At 44.9% G+C, this 19,395-nt stretch overlaps 1 protein-coding gene across 1 annotated transcript in view; it reads right to left on the bottom strand.

Moving 5' to 3' along the window:
- Positions 1 to 17,920, bottom strand: part of RSPH1 (radial spoke head component 1) — a 22,534-nt gene extending 4,614 nt beyond the window's left edge. The window contains exons 1-7 of the mRNA XM_032276792.1: positions 17,713 to 17,920; positions 14,827 to 14,940; positions 14,619 to 14,724; positions 7,229 to 7,319; positions 6,530 to 6,665; positions 3,302 to 3,373; positions 295 to 451 (exon numbers count right to left, since the gene is read on the bottom strand). Of these exons, the coding sequence (XP_032132683.1) occupies positions 295 to 451; positions 3,302 to 3,373; positions 6,530 to 6,665; positions 7,229 to 7,319; positions 14,619 to 14,724; positions 14,827 to 14,940; positions 17,713 to 17,766 (730 nt within the window). The 5' untranslated portion in view covers positions 17,767 to 17,920. The remainder of the gene's footprint in view (positions 1 to 294; positions 452 to 3,301; positions 3,374 to 6,529; positions 6,666 to 7,228; positions 7,320 to 14,618; positions 14,725 to 14,826; positions 14,941 to 17,712) is intronic.
- Positions 17,921 to 19,395: the final 1,475 nt, after the last annotated feature.

The following is a 19,395-nucleotide window of genomic DNA, read 5'->3' as shown; positions in this document are numbered from 1 at the left end:
ACACCCTCCATCCCACGGCCCAGGGGCATCCACACCCTCCATCCCACAGCTCAGGGGCACCCCACACCCTCTATCCCACAGCCCAGGGGCACCTCACACCCTCCATCCCACAGCCCAGGGGCACCCCACACTCTCCATCCCACAGCCCAGGGGCACCCACACCCTCCATCCCACAGCTCAGGGGTATCCCACACCCTCTGTCCCCTGGGCCAAAGGTGCCCCACCATGTCCTCAGTCACACAGCCTGAAGGTGCCCCACAGCCTCTGCCCCACAGCCCCAGGGCTGCCCCACACCCTCAGCTCCTGGACCCTCTTGGCCGGGTCCATCTGTAGAGGTTGGCTCCTTGGGGAGGGCTGGTGTCCACAGGGCCAATTCCGTGATCTTGGTAGCTTTCCATTTTGGAACAACTGTTGCTAATAGCTCTTCCTCCTCTTCCTCTTCTCCTCTTTCCTATTTTAAGTACAAAAATGTAAATTCACCAACATTTGTGTAATCTTGGTCTGGAATATTAAAAGTGAGGGAGGAAGGACAGGTTTTGACTTGTGTTTGAGCCTTTTTAGGGACATCACTCAGGAATCAGACAGTTCCGGCACTCCGTAGTATAACCTAAGGGTTGAGAACGGAACTTGAAAGGGCCAGGGTTGAGAAATGAGCTCTACAGAGCAATGCTGGGCCCGAGCTTTATAATGGATGCCACAGAAATTTTCGATGACCATGTCCCAGTACCTGCAATAGCTAAGACATGGCCAGACTATGTGGTCAGAACTCAATGGCCAGGATTAAGTGGTCTTTTCAATTGTTTGGCCACATTTTCCAACTCTAATACAAAAATTTCTTATGTTATATAATTATATTTTTATTGAGCTTAGTAAAAACATAATTATTTATATTATTCTTTATATAAATAATATAAGAAAGATCCGTATGTTTCTTTAGACAAGGCCTAGGAAGTTCCTAAGAGGTCCATAGAATGATATGGATTTGCATAAACATGAGAGCTCTAGTGTCAAGGATTATGGGGAAAAACTTAAATTCCAGGAAAGCAGAATGAGAGTTCATCAAGTCTGAATGTGGAACCCTTTGTAATAAAAAATGCACAATTCCATCAATGGTGAGGAGCCCCCATGTGCCAACTTTGCCAGGCATATTTGCCTACTTCTCAGTTTTGTGACTATCACAAAATTCCAAAGATCTGAGCATCAACACTGTGAATATGGAACACTTCGCCACCACATAGGTGACAATACTGATGACAAAGAGGAGCAGACATCTGCCTGTTCCACTGAGTCACTGGGAAATCAATGATTCTATTTTGGTCTCAAAGTGTTCAAGTGTGGCCACCCAGGAAGGGTGACACCAATGCTGCAGGACAGGGTCCTCAAACTTGACTTAGATCAGAATTGCCCAGAAAACAGTAAAGGACAGATTGCTAGCCCCACCCCCAGAGTCTGGGATTCAGCAGGTCTGGGATAGCATCCAAGAAGCTGCATTTCTAACAGATTCCCAGGTGAAGCAGACAGGGCTGGTTTGGGAACCGCACTCAACTTTATATATAAAACCAAGAGGGAGATCCCTCTTACTTTGCTGTTGGGAATGAAAAAGGATGCCGCTACTGCAGAAAACATCTGGCAGTTCTTCGAAAAGCTAAACAGCGTCACCATTCCACTCCTCGGGATATAACCAAACAAACTGAAAACAGAGATTCGAACAGATGCTTGTACACCAATGTCTGTTGCAGCATTATTCATAATAGCTAACATGTGGAAGCAACTCAGTGGTCCACCAACAGTCGAATGGATAAGCAAGAACCTTGAAAACAAAAGAACCTTGAAAACATCATGCTGAATGAAAGAAGCCAAGCACAAAAGGACAAATACAGAATGAATTCATTTCTATGCAACACCTAGAATAGGCAAATTCATAGAGAAGGAAAGTAGATTAAAGGTTATCAGTGGCCTCGGGAGATCGAAAAGGGAGTTGTTGCTTAACAGGTCCAGAGTTTCTGTCTGGGAGAACGAACACGTTCCAGAAACGCATAGTTCTCATGGTTGCACAACACTGTGAATGTACTGAATGCCACTGAAAGCATGCTTTAAACTGGCAACTTTCATATTCTATAAAAGTACATCTAAAACCAGGATTGAAAAAGAAACAGGTGGTGAGCCACGGGCTGCAGTTTAGCAAGCCCTACTCTAGAGGGAATACATTCCCCTCACTGGGTGGGGCAAGAGAACACTGAGGCTTTTCTGTTTCGCCACAGTCCTAATGAATCCCCAAAGCACAGTGGGTGGCCTGTGACAAAGCCCTCAGGTTGTCATTGCATTATTTCCTGGGTGGTTTTTCCTGAACAGCCATAGGACCTGGGGCTTACATCAGTATTTGCTCCCTTAGATGTTACCGATGCTCTTCCTACCTTCTGCTCAGCATCCTGAAATATTGACTTCTAGTAACTTTTTCCAGTAGAGTCTAAAGCTGCAAAGCACTTAATAAGATGGGCTTTATTTTGATCACTAAAAAAATTTAAAAACTTGCTCAATCACCAGTAAACCTAAACAGTTATTACTAGCGCTGACAAAATATCCATTTAACCAATAGGTTCCTTCACGAAACAGGTGAGAGGTGTCCAGCCCAAGGAAATCCCAGCAAAACACTAAACACATCCCTGCCGCAAATGAATCCTACAGTCAGCTGTCTTTCTTAAGCTTCTGACTATGTGTATAGGTGGTTACACACACACACAAATGCAGTGGAAGACAATACGTCAAACTCCTCTATGTTTTGTTAGAAGCAGATGACTGGGGAAAGCTAGGATCTCCCACAGCCTTCCAAGCCCCCCATAGGGTGGCTTCTACCTCCTGTGACCAAGGGTGGCTTTCCCCAGCCTCACAGCTGACCCCAAGGTGACGAGGAGTCAGTTTAAAGCAGGGCCTCTGGGTGATGCCAAGGGGTTGATGAGGGACATGACAACAAAAACCAAAATCCAGCCGCCTGCTTCAACCTCCCAGAGTGCTGGGATTACCGGCGTGAGCCATTGTTTTTGGCCAGGATTAGCTTCTAGCGACAAAAAAGGTATCTGTCAACAGAGCCTAGAGTTCTGCAATAGCCGGAAAATGATACTGTTTGCTTCTGGCAATTTAGTTCTGTAGCAACACATGCAAATGAGGAAAACGAAAATATGAAAGTTCCTAAGAGTTGGCATAACTTGTAGGCGAATCACCTCCAACCTTGTAGGATCAATGTTTTTGAGCAGCTCCTTTGCCTGTGAATGTAAATAAAAACCATACATGCTCTGCAACTTACCATGTCTGCTAAACGATATTCGCCATGTTGTTCACACCCAACATCAAATACATACTTTCCAGGGCCGACAGGCTACGAGCAAAGAGGAAACCATCCTTAAGTGTCAACACCCAGCAGCAAATACAAAATACACATGCCACCACCACCATGCCCACCTCAAATCACAAAACTGGATGAAGTCTAACATGGATTAAAGAATGCTTTTATGAACTAACAGCTAATGAATTTGGGAAGTATATGCCTTGTTTTGTTTACTTTTTAAAACTTTAACCACATTTCACTTTTTTATAAAAGTGCTGTATTCATTTTCAGCAAACCTTAGTAAGTCAGTATCCATAGGTGAACTAGCTAGCAATGTAACGACTACTACTATTTTTATGCATTCTTTGTAACTTTGCTTCTGCTATACATTGCTAAATACAAATCTGATCATAAGGGCACATACTAACTCACACTCTATTTTTGCTGAGAAATATGGCATGAACTACTTCCCATATTTACAAATATTCTTTCATAACACCAGTTGTCACCTGGTATTTTACTTCATCTATGGATTGTAAGCTATTTTACTCAGTTACTATTGTTGGTATTTAGGATACTGATTTTTTTTTTTTTTTACAAAGAACACTCCAGTAAACATACTCTGAGTTAAAACCTTATGTATGCTTTTGATATCATTCTTAAATTATCAGAATTTCTGGACAAAAGCACGTATGTGTTTGGATCAAATGAGGCTCTGATCACTTCATTCCCACGACTGCACTTCAGAGTTCCAGATCGGCAAACACTTGATTTTAGGAGTGTAAAAATGTTCTATTTTTACATGTTTTTTTATATATAACAACGGGGTCTCACAATTTTAATTCACTTCATTTCAGTTGTTAGTAAGGCTAAATTTTTTTTCAAGATTTTTAGCCATTTAAATCACATTGATTGATAAAACACTTTCTTTTTTTTTTTTTTTTAAGACAGGGTTTCACCATATTGGTCAGGCTGGTCTCAAACTCCTGACCTCAGGTGATCCACCCACCTCAGCATCCCAAAGTGCTGGGATTACAGGCGTGAGCCACCGTGCCTGGCTGATAAAACACTTTCTATATGAAATGTTGCAAGTGTCCTCTCCCCATGTGACAGTCATCTCTTAGATTTTCTTTACAGCATGTTCTAATCTATAAGAAGTTATTTTTATAAAGCTAAACCTATTGGTTTTTCCTTCCTATTTCTGTTTCAAGTTTTCTTTGCTCATTTCAAAGTTAATACTCATCTACTTTTTTTTCTATATTTCCTTGGGTACATTTAAATCTTTACTTCTTCTAGAAAGTATATTCATCTGTATGAAGGAAAAACTATTATTTTCCTCCCAAATAATGATCAAGTGTTCCCAGCACTATGTCTTGACTCCACCCATCATTCCTTCGTTAATTTAATATGACCTCCTCATTGTGTGAAATGATTTTATGTACTGGGACCTGCCTCTAGACTTTCTAATCTGTTTCATTGGTGTGCGTGTGTGTGTGTGTGTGTGTGTGTGTGTGTGTTTGTGTGTGCATGTGTCTGTGTGTATCCTGTGTGTAAAATAATCACACTGTTTTAGTTATTGAAGCTGTGTAGTATCTTTTAATAACTTGTCCACAAGGACATGTACAGAGAATTTTCTGAGGAAGAAACACAAACCAGCAATAAACGTGGACCAGATTTTTGACCTCACTAGTAATCAGGGAAGTATACATTAAAACAGTGAGGTGACACTTTTTACCCTTAAGGTTGGAAAAAACAAAAACAACATGAAAGAATGAGAATATCCAATGTCAATGAGAATAGATGATAAAGAGACTCACATTCTGTTGGAAGAGTGTACACTGACACCAGTTTTTAGGAAAAGCGGCACTACTGATTGTGATTTTAAACACCAGTCCTCAAAGGTTCAGCAATTCCATTATCTAACCTTCATCACAATCCAAAATGTGCAAAATGACAAAGATGTATCTTTGTGTGTAATTTTGTATCCTGATACAGTATAATCCTGTTTCTGCAATTAAAACCCGCAAACAATGATTCTGTGTCAGATGAATGTCTTAGAGTGTGCTTACATGACACACAGAAACAGTGTGGAAGGACTGGGCCCAGGGTGGCAGGGCAGAATCTTAGTGTCTAAATGCTTTGCAGTTGGAATGTACTTGTGTGTTATTTGCATAATTCAAAGTTTTTTACTAACTAGCAAAACAAAGCCTCCATTTTTACCCTGATTTTTCAGACTGGTCTAGGCTGGACAAGCTGACTGATTCTTCCAGATTCATGATCAAATTCTCTTCCTCTGCACCCACCTTCCCATCTCCTCCAAAAATACCCATGGAATGTTTGCTGGGAATGGTGTGAACAGTGTATGGGTGTGAGGAGAACGTACTGTTTTAATGAAGACTCAAATCTGTGGTTAGGGCGTGAATTATATGCAAATGAAAACTGGGTTCTAAGAGAGTCTGAAGAAACTTCATTAAATCAGCTAAACATTTCCTCTGTCAACTTCTAACACCATCAATTTGCTCAGCAAATTCTCTCTTCAGGGAAAGTTTCTGTTCAACCCCTAATCAAAGCTACCACGACTGCTCCAGTAGTGGCTTCTGAATTATTCCAGGTTTCTCTGTCTAAAGAAGGGCAAGAGGAACCCCTGAGCTTTCCAAACAGAAATGGCCACCTCGGGTGCTGGAAACTGGCAAGCCTCCAGACCCAGGGCCAGGCCGTTGGCAGCCTCAACTCCCACCATGACCAGGAGCGTGCAGGCTGGCCTGCAGCATGAGGAGGAAGCTGGGGGTCTTCCTCCCCAGGGATGTCACACCACCGCCCCCCCGCCAGGGGAAACAAAACCCAAACACCTCCCTGCTGAATTGCAGGAAACAGATATTTGTATCTGATTTATCGATGAGAAGGAATACACACAAGACGCTCAGATGCCCCTTGTGTTATGACAATGCAACAGGTCCCCACTGAAAGACAGCAGGAGTTTGTACACAGACAGGGAGAAATGGGCCAGCTTCCCTCCCTCCCCCCAACTCTGTCCTCTGTGGGTACCAGAGGTTCAGAAAATGGCGCAGCTGTCCTGTTCCCCACATTTGAAGAGGAGGGACTCAGTTTTCTCTGCATTTTTAGTGTTCTCCAGTCACACATTTGCACAGACTGCAAGAGGGGATTATTTTGTATGTCATTGGCAAATGTCACTTCCCACGGACTTACATTTTTGTTCAAGAACTTGCCCTGGTACCTGTGGTTCAGGTGAATGAGCTCGGCCGCGCCCTCCTGCTGTCCGTTCACCCAGGTGCCAACATACTTACTGCCCGTCTCTGCGTAGAAATAGGTGCCTTGCCCATGCCTGGTTAAGACAAGGGGCACATGGTATTTCGTTCTAGCACCGTGAAGAATCTCCCAGGTTTAAAACACAGACATTAACATTGTGGGGGCCCCAGGCTGACGCAGGCTCACAACAATGTGGCTTCTCTATCTGTGTCCAGTCACAAGGTGCTCCCTGCTCAGTGTGCCCCAAGCACAGGACATGGCCAGAGGCACAGAGGACAGGCTGGCTGGACAGAGGGAAGTTCCAGGGTGCCAGCTGCTTTCCCCAGGGGAGCGGCAGAGCTAGTGGGAGCTGTGGCTCAGGTCCCCCAGTGGCTCTTCTGTGCCTTCCACTTCCTGGGGCTCTTGGGAGAAAGACTCACATGCTCTGCACCAACTGAGGTACAGGTGTCAGTTACTGAAGTCTACACCTGCTCAGAAAGGCATCCTTGCCTCAGAGCCATAGAAAGATTGGACCTTCCTGGCAGAGGTGGTAACTGGGCTTTTGTTCTGATTCTATTCCCCAGTAAGTGTAAACAATCTGCAAACATCATATTCTCATGACATAAGCAAATCCCATAAGACTCAAGGTAGAAAGCAAACCTTTGATGAGCAAACCACTCTCCGGTGTAGGTGTCGTTATTGATGTAGTAGTATACACCAAAGCCATGCCTCTGGTCATTTGCCCACTCTCCTGGAAAGAACAACACAAAGGCAAGCCTGGGTGAGAAGAAGGGACTGATGTCTGTACCGTGTCTTCAAATTGTTAACCATGGCAGAGGCAGATGTGCTGGAAGCAAATGAAGCTACAGCCTCAGGGCTCCATGCCCACATAGGCCCCTTCTGCTCAGGAAATCCTGCAGAAGAGGTTTTTACCTGCACTGACTAAGGCTGCTGTGTTTCCACTCTGACATCCCCCACCCCCGTTCCTTTTGTGCCAGATGGCATGGTGCTGAGCCATGGTGGAGAGTGGGCTAAGGGAAGGCTGAGTCAGGGGTTCACAGGGCACAGGTAGAGTGAGGTATATGGATGTGGGCCGCAGCCACCTGCAGGTATTGACAAGCACATTTCACAGGTCGTCAGAGGCACCATGAGGATTCAAACCGAAGTTGTCTGACCTATTGCCAGTGATCCTAACACCACACTTCATTTACCTTGCACATGTTTAGTGATCCAGCAACAACCCAAGGCTTGATCATCTGTAGCCACTAGCCAGCATTTCAGTCTATCTCCCACTCACTCAACCACCCGGCTCCAACATGCCACCCTAACCCCAGCTGCACACCAGCTCCATCCACTGGTGCCGCACTATGGCTGACCCAGACCTCTGCCTGAGCTCTTCCCTCACCTCCTCACTTCCAAGGCTTCCGCTAAGTCCTTACAGATGTGGTAGGAAGTACTGAAATTGGCAAGGATGTCACAAAATTCATAGTACAACTCCATGATGAGGACAACTGCAAACCACTGTTGTCAACCACCACATGAATCCCTGCACTAGAAAACTCAAAACGTCCTCAAATCTTGAAACTTAAGAGAGGTCTCCTAAAGGTGACAGGTCTTACAAACATGCTTATTGCCAAATCATTAAGCTAAATGATACATTTTGAGTCTATGAATAATAAAAAGCAAATGTTGACCAATTTGTTGATCAAAGAGAAAAGAAGAAATTATATTTCTATTCTTTCTATAGAAAACATTACAAAAGGGTTGCCATATGGAGAAGTGTTGAGAACCAGCCCAACCCCATTGGTGTGTGCCCTTAGTCCCGGTGGTGACGAGGGACTGGGAAAAAGAAATACAGACGGAGACACAAGAGTAGAAGTTACAGCACGAGTCCAGGGGACCACCGCAAGCATGGGAACCGCATTGGCCCCAGCTCTGGGCTCCAAACACTTTTATTATGTACACAATCTCATTGATGTTATGGGCATGGAAAGGGAGGATAAAGGAGTAGGTAAAATCGCCGGTGGAGAGCACTTGAGATCCTTCTAAGACATGCTAAACTACTGCCCTGAGTTTACAACCCATTGTTATCAGGGTGCCTCAGAAGTATGGCAGATAGAAGCCACCAGTCTGACCACACCCACTGCATCAAGGGGGGACATAGAGCAATTAAAATCACTCCATATCCGAGAACCTAGGCAGAGCCTGAGGTGTTCTGTGATCTCTGCCCTGCAAGGCTTTTCTCCTCGTTGCCAGCTTCCATCTGCAAAGACCCTGCTGGATCTTGTGAGCAGAGGTCACCTCCCTTCTCAGAGATCTTTCCATCAGCCCTCTTTACGAGGCTCTCTTGCAGTCTCCATGTTGCGAAGGCATTTGCGGACCAGAGCAGTATTCCCTGCTCTGCAACCACCCCGAGGTGTTCCCCAGTGTTACTGCGCTCTCAGATGGTCTTTACCTTAGGCCCCTGTTGCCGCTTGATTTCTAATTAACTGCACCAATAATATAGTTTAGTTCAGTGTATAAACTCCAGTGCACTCTGAGCCAAGAAAGCTTAGAATTATTGAGCTAGAATTAACATAGGTCTCCCCCTGGCCATCTTGACCCACAGAGAAGCATTCAAAGAGTGTTAGCTAACAAAGGTAGACAAAAGCTATTCTAGAAGTATGTCAGACATTAATTAAAACTTGGGCTACTTAGATTCTGTGATGTTTGTGGTATTTTTAAATTTTTAACTTATCTTGATTTATCATTACAAATGAAAATTCACTTTTATACCAACTTTATATTTTCTTTTTCTTCAAGAGGGTTCCTAAAACTTATATAAGCTTCTGACTTACACAAAAACTGAACCCACTTCCACATGAAGATAGCAAATACCCAATAGGCTAAGAAAATGTTAATTATTCAAGCAATATTTGTTTATGTGACTAAACCCCAAAATTTATCTACAGAAGTAATTTGTACATATTTATTTCCTCAATCATTCCAATATTTATTCAGCACCTACAGCGTCCTGGGCACTTTGTAAGATGAACGAACAGCTGTACAAAGGACAATGCATGGCCCCAGGGCACCCGTGCCAGCCTGGGGTGGGGAGGCAGGCACCTGAGCGGCAGCTGAGGACAGGGAAGGCAGCACAAAGAGCTACATGGCACAATTCCAAAAAATGGGTAGGCGTTCAGAAAAGAGCAGGCTTACCAAAAACTCATGGAGAGAGGAAAGGTGGCAACTGCCACCAGGTAAGAAAGAGAACCAGGTCCCATGATGTGATATGTGACAGGAACGACACAGACAAGAGAGATGAAGATCCCAAAATTGAGACAATTCCGTAAAAAGTACTTCAGGTCCTTGAACCTAAAGTAACCATGAGGATGTGCAAATACCTCGGGGGATCTGTATGGATCTTAGCGGGCAGTGATGTGCCTGCATTTGTAGCATTTGCCAATTTCTGCGGTGTAAATACCCCTACTGTGGCCAATTTCAGATGTTGTCTTTTTTTTTTTTTTTTTTTTTGAGACGGAGTCTCACTCATGTTACCCAGGCTGGAGTGCAATGGCGCGATCTCGGCTCACCGCAACCTCCGCCTCCTGGGTTCAGGCAATTCTCCTGCCTCAGCCTCCTGAGTAGCTGGGATTACAGGCACGCACCACCATGCCCAGCTAATTTTTTGTATTTTTAGTAGAGACGGGGTTTCAAACTGCACATGTTGCTGGGAAGAGATGCACAGGATGGCCTTCTGTGAGCTATTATGAGGGCTCCAGCATAGCCCTGGGGCAGAGACCTCAGCTGAAACAGGGACATCATCTGGTTTCTTCCCAACAAAAGATCATGACAAAATTATCATATCCCTCCTTTCCTGGCCATGTCAGCTGGTCTCCAGGGAGTCATGGCAAGAAAGATATATCACATGTTTTGCAGAAAATTTTCAAAAATGAAAGAGAACAATTAAGTTGCAAAAGACGCTAAATTTTGCACCATAAGGACTGTGAGCAAAATTTTTTAAAATCCTGATCTACTTAAAAACCTGTGAAGAGACTGTGCCCAGCGTTTTGTAATGCCACCACAGGGACCCTGCACAAATGGAGAAGGTAACTCAGAGGAAAGCCACCTGCTGAGGCACGCCTCTAACAGCCATGAGTCAAGTTTCCTTTCTTAAGTGAATGACAATTATAAACTTTATTACTATGGCTTTAAATTTGCAGTTAATTTTTTTTAAGTCTTTCTACCCCAATCCTATACTTTCTGATCATCCTTGATCTTGTCAACTGAGGTTTTTTCAGCTGCATTTTTCAGGAGTAAAAGAAATGTAGTTGGTTGGTTGGTTACTGGTTGGATGGTTGGTTGGTTGGTTGGTTGGTTGATTGGTTGGTTGGCTGGTTGGTTAATTGGTTGGTTGGTTAGTTGGTTAACTGACTGGTTGGTTGGTTGATTGGTTGGTTGTTTGGTTAGTTTGTCAATTGATTGGTTGGTTGGCTGGCTGGTTGGTTAGTTGGTGGTTGGTTAGTTAATTGGTTGGGTGGGTGGTTAATTGGTTGGTTGGTTGGTTGGCTAATCACCTAGCTGGTTGGTTGATTGGTTGTCTGGCTGGTTGGTTGGTTAGTTGGTGTAGAGCTGGGTGCTCCTAAGGGAGAGCAGTGTGTCTGGCACTTGGGATTGAAGACAATTTAAAATGAGAAGCTCTCCAAACTGCTCCTCCTACCTCAAATTCTGGTTGGTCACTGGTTTGCCATGCTGGCCCACAGTCTTGCCACGTTGGCTGCCTACACTACCAGATCAGCCAAATGCAGGAGAGAAGGAGCCCGCACTTATGGGGAAATATTCCATGTACTTGCCATAGCATTTGGTATGTGTAATAACTGAAATGTGGTTTTACTGATGCAGAACCTGGAAAGTAGAGGGACTGTGTACATGGTCCGAGGTCCCACAGCTGGTGAGTAGCAAGACTAACATGAAAATTGAAGTCTTCCTGATTCTAACACCACGCTCTCTTCTCCACAAGCATCCCAATAGTCAAGTGGTCATTCCTTCCTGCTCCTGCCATTTGGGAGCTTCCAAAAAACCCAGCTTCAAGTTATCATATCATTCTTATTTCTCTACAGTGTCATTATTAAACTTCTTTGTTTTAATGAGTTCTACTTGACAGGTAACAAGGCCAGCAAAGAACAGGGATGCTCTTTCTCTTTCTTAACCTCAGCATCTGCAGTTGGCCCTGCACCCCCAAACCTCAGAATCAGTACATGGAGTCCAAGCCTCCCCAACATCTGGTACCTCCTGCCCCTCCATCTCATCCCCCAGCACCCCTGAATACTTCTGCCTTCCTGCCTGTATCCAAGTCACCAGCTACCCAGCACTGTCTCCCAGCTCCTCTCCTGTAGCACTATAGCCTCTGCTGGTTCCTGGACTCCCTAATTGGACTTGTCTGACCATCTGGGAGGCAGGCAGGGCACTGGGCTTTACACCTCAGGGTCCTGATGTTGAACACACGACCCTGCACAAAACCATTCTGGCCCACTGTATGGCAGCCAGCCAAAATACACTGTTATGAATAACACAGCCATCCATTAACTGAGATTTTGTGATTGGAAGAGCATTGGCTTACTATGTTACCACTAATATTATAACTTCTGATCTCAGTTTCCATTACTGCCTTAATGAAGTAAGATACTTACTTAAGCTTTAGTCAGAGAAGACATCTCTGAGTAGTGACTCTACCTTGTACCCTTTAAGATACAAAGCCATCTGGAGAATCAAAAATCCCACCTGTTGCCAGACGAGCTTTCTATGTTAGTGTGGCATAATAAGAAATATTGGTCTTTATTCATGGTTCCCAGCACAGAGCTCCTAAAACCCTTAAGATTTCCTGACTGATAGAAATATTTTTGTTATTCAAAATGAGACTCTTTTAACCATGCAAACTTATGAACTTATGAACTTTTGAACTTATGCAAATGAGGCCCAGGATGGCCTTCAGATGGGACTGGGCACCAGAAAGACCAAGTGATAGGAAGGGTGGAACCTCCAGCCCCACCCACCAACTCTGAGAAAGAAGGGAGGGGCTGGAGATTAAGCTCTATAAAAACTCTTGAGCAAAATTTGATAAGCTTCTGGGGTGGTAAATGTATCATGTGCCGGGGGGTGGTGCACTCTACCTCCACAAGGACAGAAGCTCCTGTGTTCAAGAACCTTCCAGGCCTTGCCCTGTGTACCTCTGCATCTGGCTGTTCATCCATATTCTTCATAATATCCTTTACAGCAAACCAGTAAGCCTAAGTAAAGTGTTTCCCTGAGTCCTATGAGCCATTATGACACCTATCAAACCGGAGTTGGGTGCTGTAGGAAACCCTACTTTGTAGCCGAATCAGATAGAAGTGTGGGTGCCCTAGGGATCTACTACTTGAGGTTGACATCTGAAGTGGGGCAGTCTTGGAAACTGAACTCTTAACCTGTGGGGTCTGTGCTAACTCTGGGTGGTGTCATTACGGAGTTGCATCATTGGAAACTCAGTTGGTGTCCACAGAGGCCTGGAGAAGTACTCAGCTTGGAAAATCCACATATTTGGTGTCAGAGAAACAGTTTTCCTTTTTCACCTTCATATTCAAAACTCCTTAAATCCCTTATTCTGAATATCTTGTGTGTGTATGTGTATTGTTCAAATTGTATCAACATCTATGCTAAAATCAAAAGTAACAAGAATGAGATTAAGTGCATAAAGATTTGGAAAGAATTAAATTGAGCCCCAAATTAAATTGTTTAAGGTTGTTTTTTTTTTTTTTTTTTTTTGGAATGGAGACAGTCTTGAACTCTTAACCTTGTGATCTGCCCACCTCAGCCTCCCAAAGTGCTGGGATTACAGGCATGAGCCACCATGCCCAGCCTTGTTTAAAGTTGATTTAAAAAGCAGATGGTACTTCTTCTAGAGCAAGCCCCCTGAGATTTATGAAGCGAAACAAAATAAATTCTAACAGGGACGGTATTAATAACACCCATCTTGGTCTCTGAATTGGACAGAATCCTCACTGACATCTATTAAAATAAGAACCACCTACTGGTTCTTATTTTATCTGGGAGCAAATCAAGCAACTATAGTTTGTGCTTTATAAGAATATGTCATCCTCATTAAGAAGTAATGCTGTCACACGTGTCTATATCACAGACCTAGCCCGTTACTGATGCTCACTATGGATCAGGCAAGGTTGCAGGTGTCTCCCTGTATTCATCCATTGAATCTTCATGCTACAGATGAGAGAGCTGAGGCAAGGAAATGTGAAGTCACCTATGCAAGGTCCCACCTATTGTCACCAGAGTCCAAGGTTAGGGTCACAGATCTTTTTGGAAACCTGAAGAAAACTAGACAACTTCTTCCTGGGGAAAAATCAAAAAGCCCCGAATGTGGAAGTTTGTATATACTTTCTGAAGACTCACAACACACTCCCTGTCCCCCTTCCCAGCTTTGGGATATCACTAGTGTTGTGGTCACACCAGGTGACAATAGCACAAGAAGGAGCAGGGATGATGTTGGAAATAAAGGAAAAAGAATCCTCCTCAAACATAACATTGGCCTGTAAGGAGTGATGGCACAGATAGGAAAAGTCAGGCAAGGTGACTCCCAGATCGGAAGCCCTGATGGAAGGAAACACTCGATCTAAAGCAAGAACACATCCGTCAGAAGCAGGGTTGGTCAGAAATGGAAACTGCAGAGACAAGTTCAGGAAGATGAATGCCACAGAGCACGTGAGGACGTGGATCCACCAGCACCGACGCCTGAGTCCGCCCAGCAGCCTCCCTTTTATCTGCTCCCAGGACACGGATATGCTGGCCATAGGAATGAATCTCCCACTACAGATTCTTTAGTTAGTTAATTAATTACAAGTCTTTCATGTTTCTGCATCAACCCTGTGACTACGGTAACAAAATCTACGTTCATTGAATGACTGACTAATCTGGAGCACTTGAAACTTTTTCATACATGTCAGTATTCACAGACAAGTTCAATCATAAAGAAAGAAAGAAAAAACTTCTGCAACATGAAAATCTGCTTTGTGATTTTTACCTTCATATCTGGATCCATCTGGATATATAAAAGTGCCTTGACCGTGCTTTTTATTTCTAACATATTCTCCGGTATATCGAGCACCATTTTTAAATCTGTAGCTCCCCTGAAACACATTGATGATATCATTCATATCATTGCTGAATGTAATATTTGGTAACAGAGCATGAAACAGAGAAAAGCATCCAGTCAAGTCACAGGTTCTGACCTGGCCATGTCTTTTACCAAATTCGTAGCTCCCTTCGTAGGTGTCCCCGTTGGGTAGCCGTGCCCTCCCATGTCCATGCCTTTCGCCTGCCTCATTCCGATCCCCCTCATATTCCTGGGTAATGAAAATTGACACAATTACAGCGACCATTCATTAAGTGCTAACCATGTGCTAAGCATTCTGTAAATATCATACCCTTGAATCTTCCCACTATGTTAAATCCTCAGCACTAAATTGTCCCACCTTACAGTTGAGGTAGGTAACCACGCCTGGGCTAGATGAAGCACTGGTCCAAGGTCACACCCCAGAACATGTCCATGGTGGAAGCCTCGTTCCCTCCCTCCAACACAGAGCTGGCAATTCACTGTGACAATCCTTGACACTGTAAATAAGGTTAACCAATTTGTGAAGAATCCTAGATACTCTAAGCTGTGTTCTTAATAGGAATATGCTTGAAATAGCACATGCAGGTAGAACAGTTCAAGTCCACAAAAATAGCTCCCCATTTGATTTCTTCCATAATCCAGGATTTAAAAGGTAAATGCCCTGAGAGAAGCAACTCTTCCCTCAAATGATCCCTGTGGGGGGTGGGGGGGTGGCTTGAAGAGACCTTTGCCCTGCAAGGAATTTCTGATGGAAGGAACAGGTAGGAAGGCACTGAAGAATACACAGGGCTCCCTTGTCTAGTAAGTTTACCTTATTTTTTTAAACCCCTAGCAAGAAACTTAAGGTTCAAACATTCATGACCCAATGCTGCAATAATTACATATCTATCTATGTTTTGATTTTGTTTTTGTTTGAGACAGAGTCTCACTCTGTTGCTGAGGCTGGAGTGCAGTGGCACAATCTCAGCTCACTGCAACCTCCACCTCACAGGCTCAAGTGATCCTCCCACCTCAGCCTCCTGAGTAGCTGGGACTACAGGCACATACCACCATGCCCAGCTAATCAAAAAAAATTTTTGTGTGTGGAGACAAGGTCTCACTATATTGTCCTAGCTGGTCTCAAACTCCTGGACTCAAGCAATCCTCCTGCCTTGGCCTCCCAAGGTGCTGGAATTATAGGTATAACCCACTATGCCAGCTCAATTATGTATCTATCTTAAAAGTAAATCAATAAAAAATGTGACCAAAGCTTGCAATTTCCCTACTTCTCCTATCCTTCATAACATAAATGTTTCTTAGCACCTAATATATGAGTATAGAGTAGATATAATAAATAATAAAATGGTCAAAGCATCCAGTAATGATTTAACACGGGTATCTCATAACGTCACACCATGTATCTTAAATAGTCATAATAAAATTTATTAAAAACCAAAATTAAAATTAAAAAATGGAATTGGGTGCATATAGACTTATTATAACACAAGCACTGGCACACTCCATTGAGGACTTCAGAAACAAACATTTGTGCAATATTCTTGCCCTTTTCTAGCACTATTTGCCCCATTAATTCCAGCCTAGAATACAAGGTAAAAATCTGTGACCTTACAGATTTGTTTCAGGGTTAGTTTAAATCAAAATGTACAAAGCCTCCCCTTTTCATCCAAGAGACTTCCCAATATGCCCAACACTGAGCCGCTGGGGTGGCAGAATAATAGAGGAATCCTTTAAAATTGACTCCAAATGTGATCTGAGCCTAAAAACTATAGGCACTAAAAAGCTATAAATCAGTGGGGCCATTTGAGGAGACAAACTAGAAAGCTTGCTGTGCAAGTGTTGCAGGTTGGGTTCACCTAGAAGCAGCCCCTGAACAAGTGGTTTTTTTTAAGTGCTTTCCTGGGAGAAAGCCATAAAGAGGGCAGGGAAGTAGATATGAATGAGCAGGCAGCTAAGAAAGGATGCCATTTCAGGTGAAGTCCCAGCCTTGGCATAATCCAACAGGGACTCTCAGGGCATCGATTACACTGCGGACTTTGTCCTGCTTCTTGCACTAGCTACTGGCTGTCTGGCCTGATGTGAATTTCAGGCATTTCTGGCTCTCCATACCGGGCAGGTGATTCCACTGTGCAGAGGTGCTGGCTTGAGTAGCAGATCAGGTGGAAGCTGGGAGATGATTGCCCAGAGCTAGCAAAAAAGTCTGGGCAGGCACTGACAGCACTACTGCAGAGCTGCTTGATTTTTCAGTTAATTCTGAAAGTACCTCAACTCTGTACTGTGCATGTACACCAGAGTAGCTGAGGTTCCCCACCTGTCAGCCAGGGAGAGGTCACCCTCTGGAGCAGGGAGGAACTACTCTCTGGGTGGTACAAACAGTCCCACACAGAACCCAGCTCACAGGCTGGATGTGCAGCCCTTTCTCCTCTCTGCCGCCTAAGCCAAGAAATAACTCCAACGACCTGGGTCAGTTCAGAGGGAACTGAAGAAAGCACATGTGAGGACACGCCTATAAGGTAATATCCTCAGGAACCCTTTCCTAATCCCAGGGCCTCTTAGCATTTCTTGGAGCCTGCCAGGAAGCAACTTTCCTCCATGCATCTAAATGCCGGCGGAACACATCTCAGCTACAGAAATGACTTATTCAAGGGCAATATGGCAGCATGGGATGATCTGCTCATCCAAGAAAACCGCCTTGATGTAAACTAATACAGGGAGGAGTAAACTCCCAAAGCCTTCTGCTGGGAAATCCTCCCCTCTAATGGGAGGTAGGATGGGAGTGGGGAAAGAGCGAGGTGGGATGCGGTAACCAGACGTCATAGCATCTCACCTTTCACCATCAACTTCCATGACCACACGTCTGGTGTGGTCCTCGGCCCTGCCGGGGCCTCCGGGGGAGCTGTGACTCAGACCTCTGGTTTCTGCGCCTCCTCAGTCTCCAAACCCAACCTAGAGGTTCCCCCGCCGCTGCGCACCCCGGGAACCCCTTTTCACCAGGAGCTCTCACCCCAATATCATTCTCTCCCTCCTCATCCAACTCCTCCGAACCCAGGTCCGACATAGTCTCGTCCCAGCCTGGATCCCAGCCGCGGCTCCTCTAGCAGGTGGGTATCAACCGCCGCGTCCCACGTCGCCATGGAGACACGGCCGGCCCCGCCTACCTCCCAGCCCAGAAAAAGGGGAGCGGGAACCTGAGAGGCGGACAGCGGGGGAGGAGCCAGTGGCAGCCTTTGCTAGTGTCATAGCAACGGGAAGGGCACCTCGACCAATCGCCGCCCGGAAATAGGGAGGGGCGGGGCGGAAAGGACGAGGTGGAGCCAGCTGCAGCATTCAGGTGCCGTCATAGCAACAAGGGGCCGCCTCGGCCAATCACTGCTCGAGGAGAGAGGGGGGCGAGGATTGGGCGGGGCCTGGGCGGCCTCCGTGCCGGGCTGCCCACCAGGTCTCTAACCTGGACCTCGCCGTCGCTGGCCCGTAAAATCCATCCCTTTAGTCGTCTGTTCTGTGGCGGAACGAGGAGCTACCTGGGCCCTCAAGAGGAAGGGCGCAGGAAGCGCATCTGGGCCAACTCTCGAGAGGGTTTCACCCCTGCCCAGTGCGAACACTGCCCGCTCCCTTCCTCCCCCAGGACTCGCAGGCCCCCCTAGGGGTGCTTCACACCCCTACCTACCTTTCTAGGCTCTTCTGACCCTTCGGGGTTCGCGGCTCGCAGAGATGTGTCCGCCAAGGCCTCTTCTCTTGTCCATAAACAACTTCACTTTCAAGGAGGCAGCTCTGGCCTCTTAGCAGGTGCGGCCTACGCTGATGTCCGTCCGGGTTTGACATCCTTCCCAGACCCCGACATGAGTCCCAGCCCCCTCGGGCCTCTGACTGTCAGGTGTCCCGTGCGGATCTCCACTCCTCTCCTCTCGCTCCTGGCTCCCCTTCACTTTCACACACATCCGCACAATTACAGGTGCACAGGCACATACCTGTGCAGGCTTGGCAATCTGCTTCACCTGACGCACTCCGCCTGCCCAAGGTCCCTCACGATCTCCCTCCATTTGCTCTGCCACCATACCAGACTGCGAAGCTGTGTTATTTGCTGTTGCTGCAGGAGCTGGGGAGGAGTGATTGAATAACCATAGGATCTAGTCTTGCTGGCAGAATACCAGAAGGCAAATCCACGCAGTGAATAAGCTGCTGATCTTTCAGAGCACACATCCCCTGAAGATTCTTCTCAAGGCTAATATGAAATGTTACAATCATAACCCATCATCAGGCCCAAATACATCACTTACTGAATAAACACACAAGTTACATGAAACACACAAGATTCCAAAATTATGTCGTTTTTTAGTTGCAAAAATAAAAATATTGTAAACACCAAAATGTAACAGCTTTTCTTACAGGGAAAAGTGGGGAGTTGGGGATAACAGATGATTATTATTTTCTGCTCTACATATTGGCAGTTTCCCAGTTACTACAATTGAGCATGTCTTATTTTTATAATAAAATGCCAAAAGTATTTTAAATGTTAGAACTCTAGAATGGTAACATAATCAAGTATATGCAAATAAATATTTGGTTTTTTACATTCAAAATGTCAGAAATTCAACTTTCAAATTTGTCGTAACAATGACAGTTACCACTGTTTACTAAGTTCTGACACTGTGTGTGGGCACTATTTTAAAAGTTTTATATGAGTTAT

This window comes from Sapajus apella, unplaced genomic scaffold (assembly GCF_009761245.1).
Source record: "Sapajus apella isolate SASKATOON/1434 unplaced genomic scaffold, GSC_monkey_1.0 scaffold8, whole genome shotgun sequence".
NCBI classification, from domain to species: domain Eukaryota; kingdom Metazoa; phylum Chordata; class Mammalia; order Primates; family Cebidae; genus Sapajus; species Sapajus apella.
This window is presented reverse-complemented; position numbering and strand designations above follow the sequence as displayed.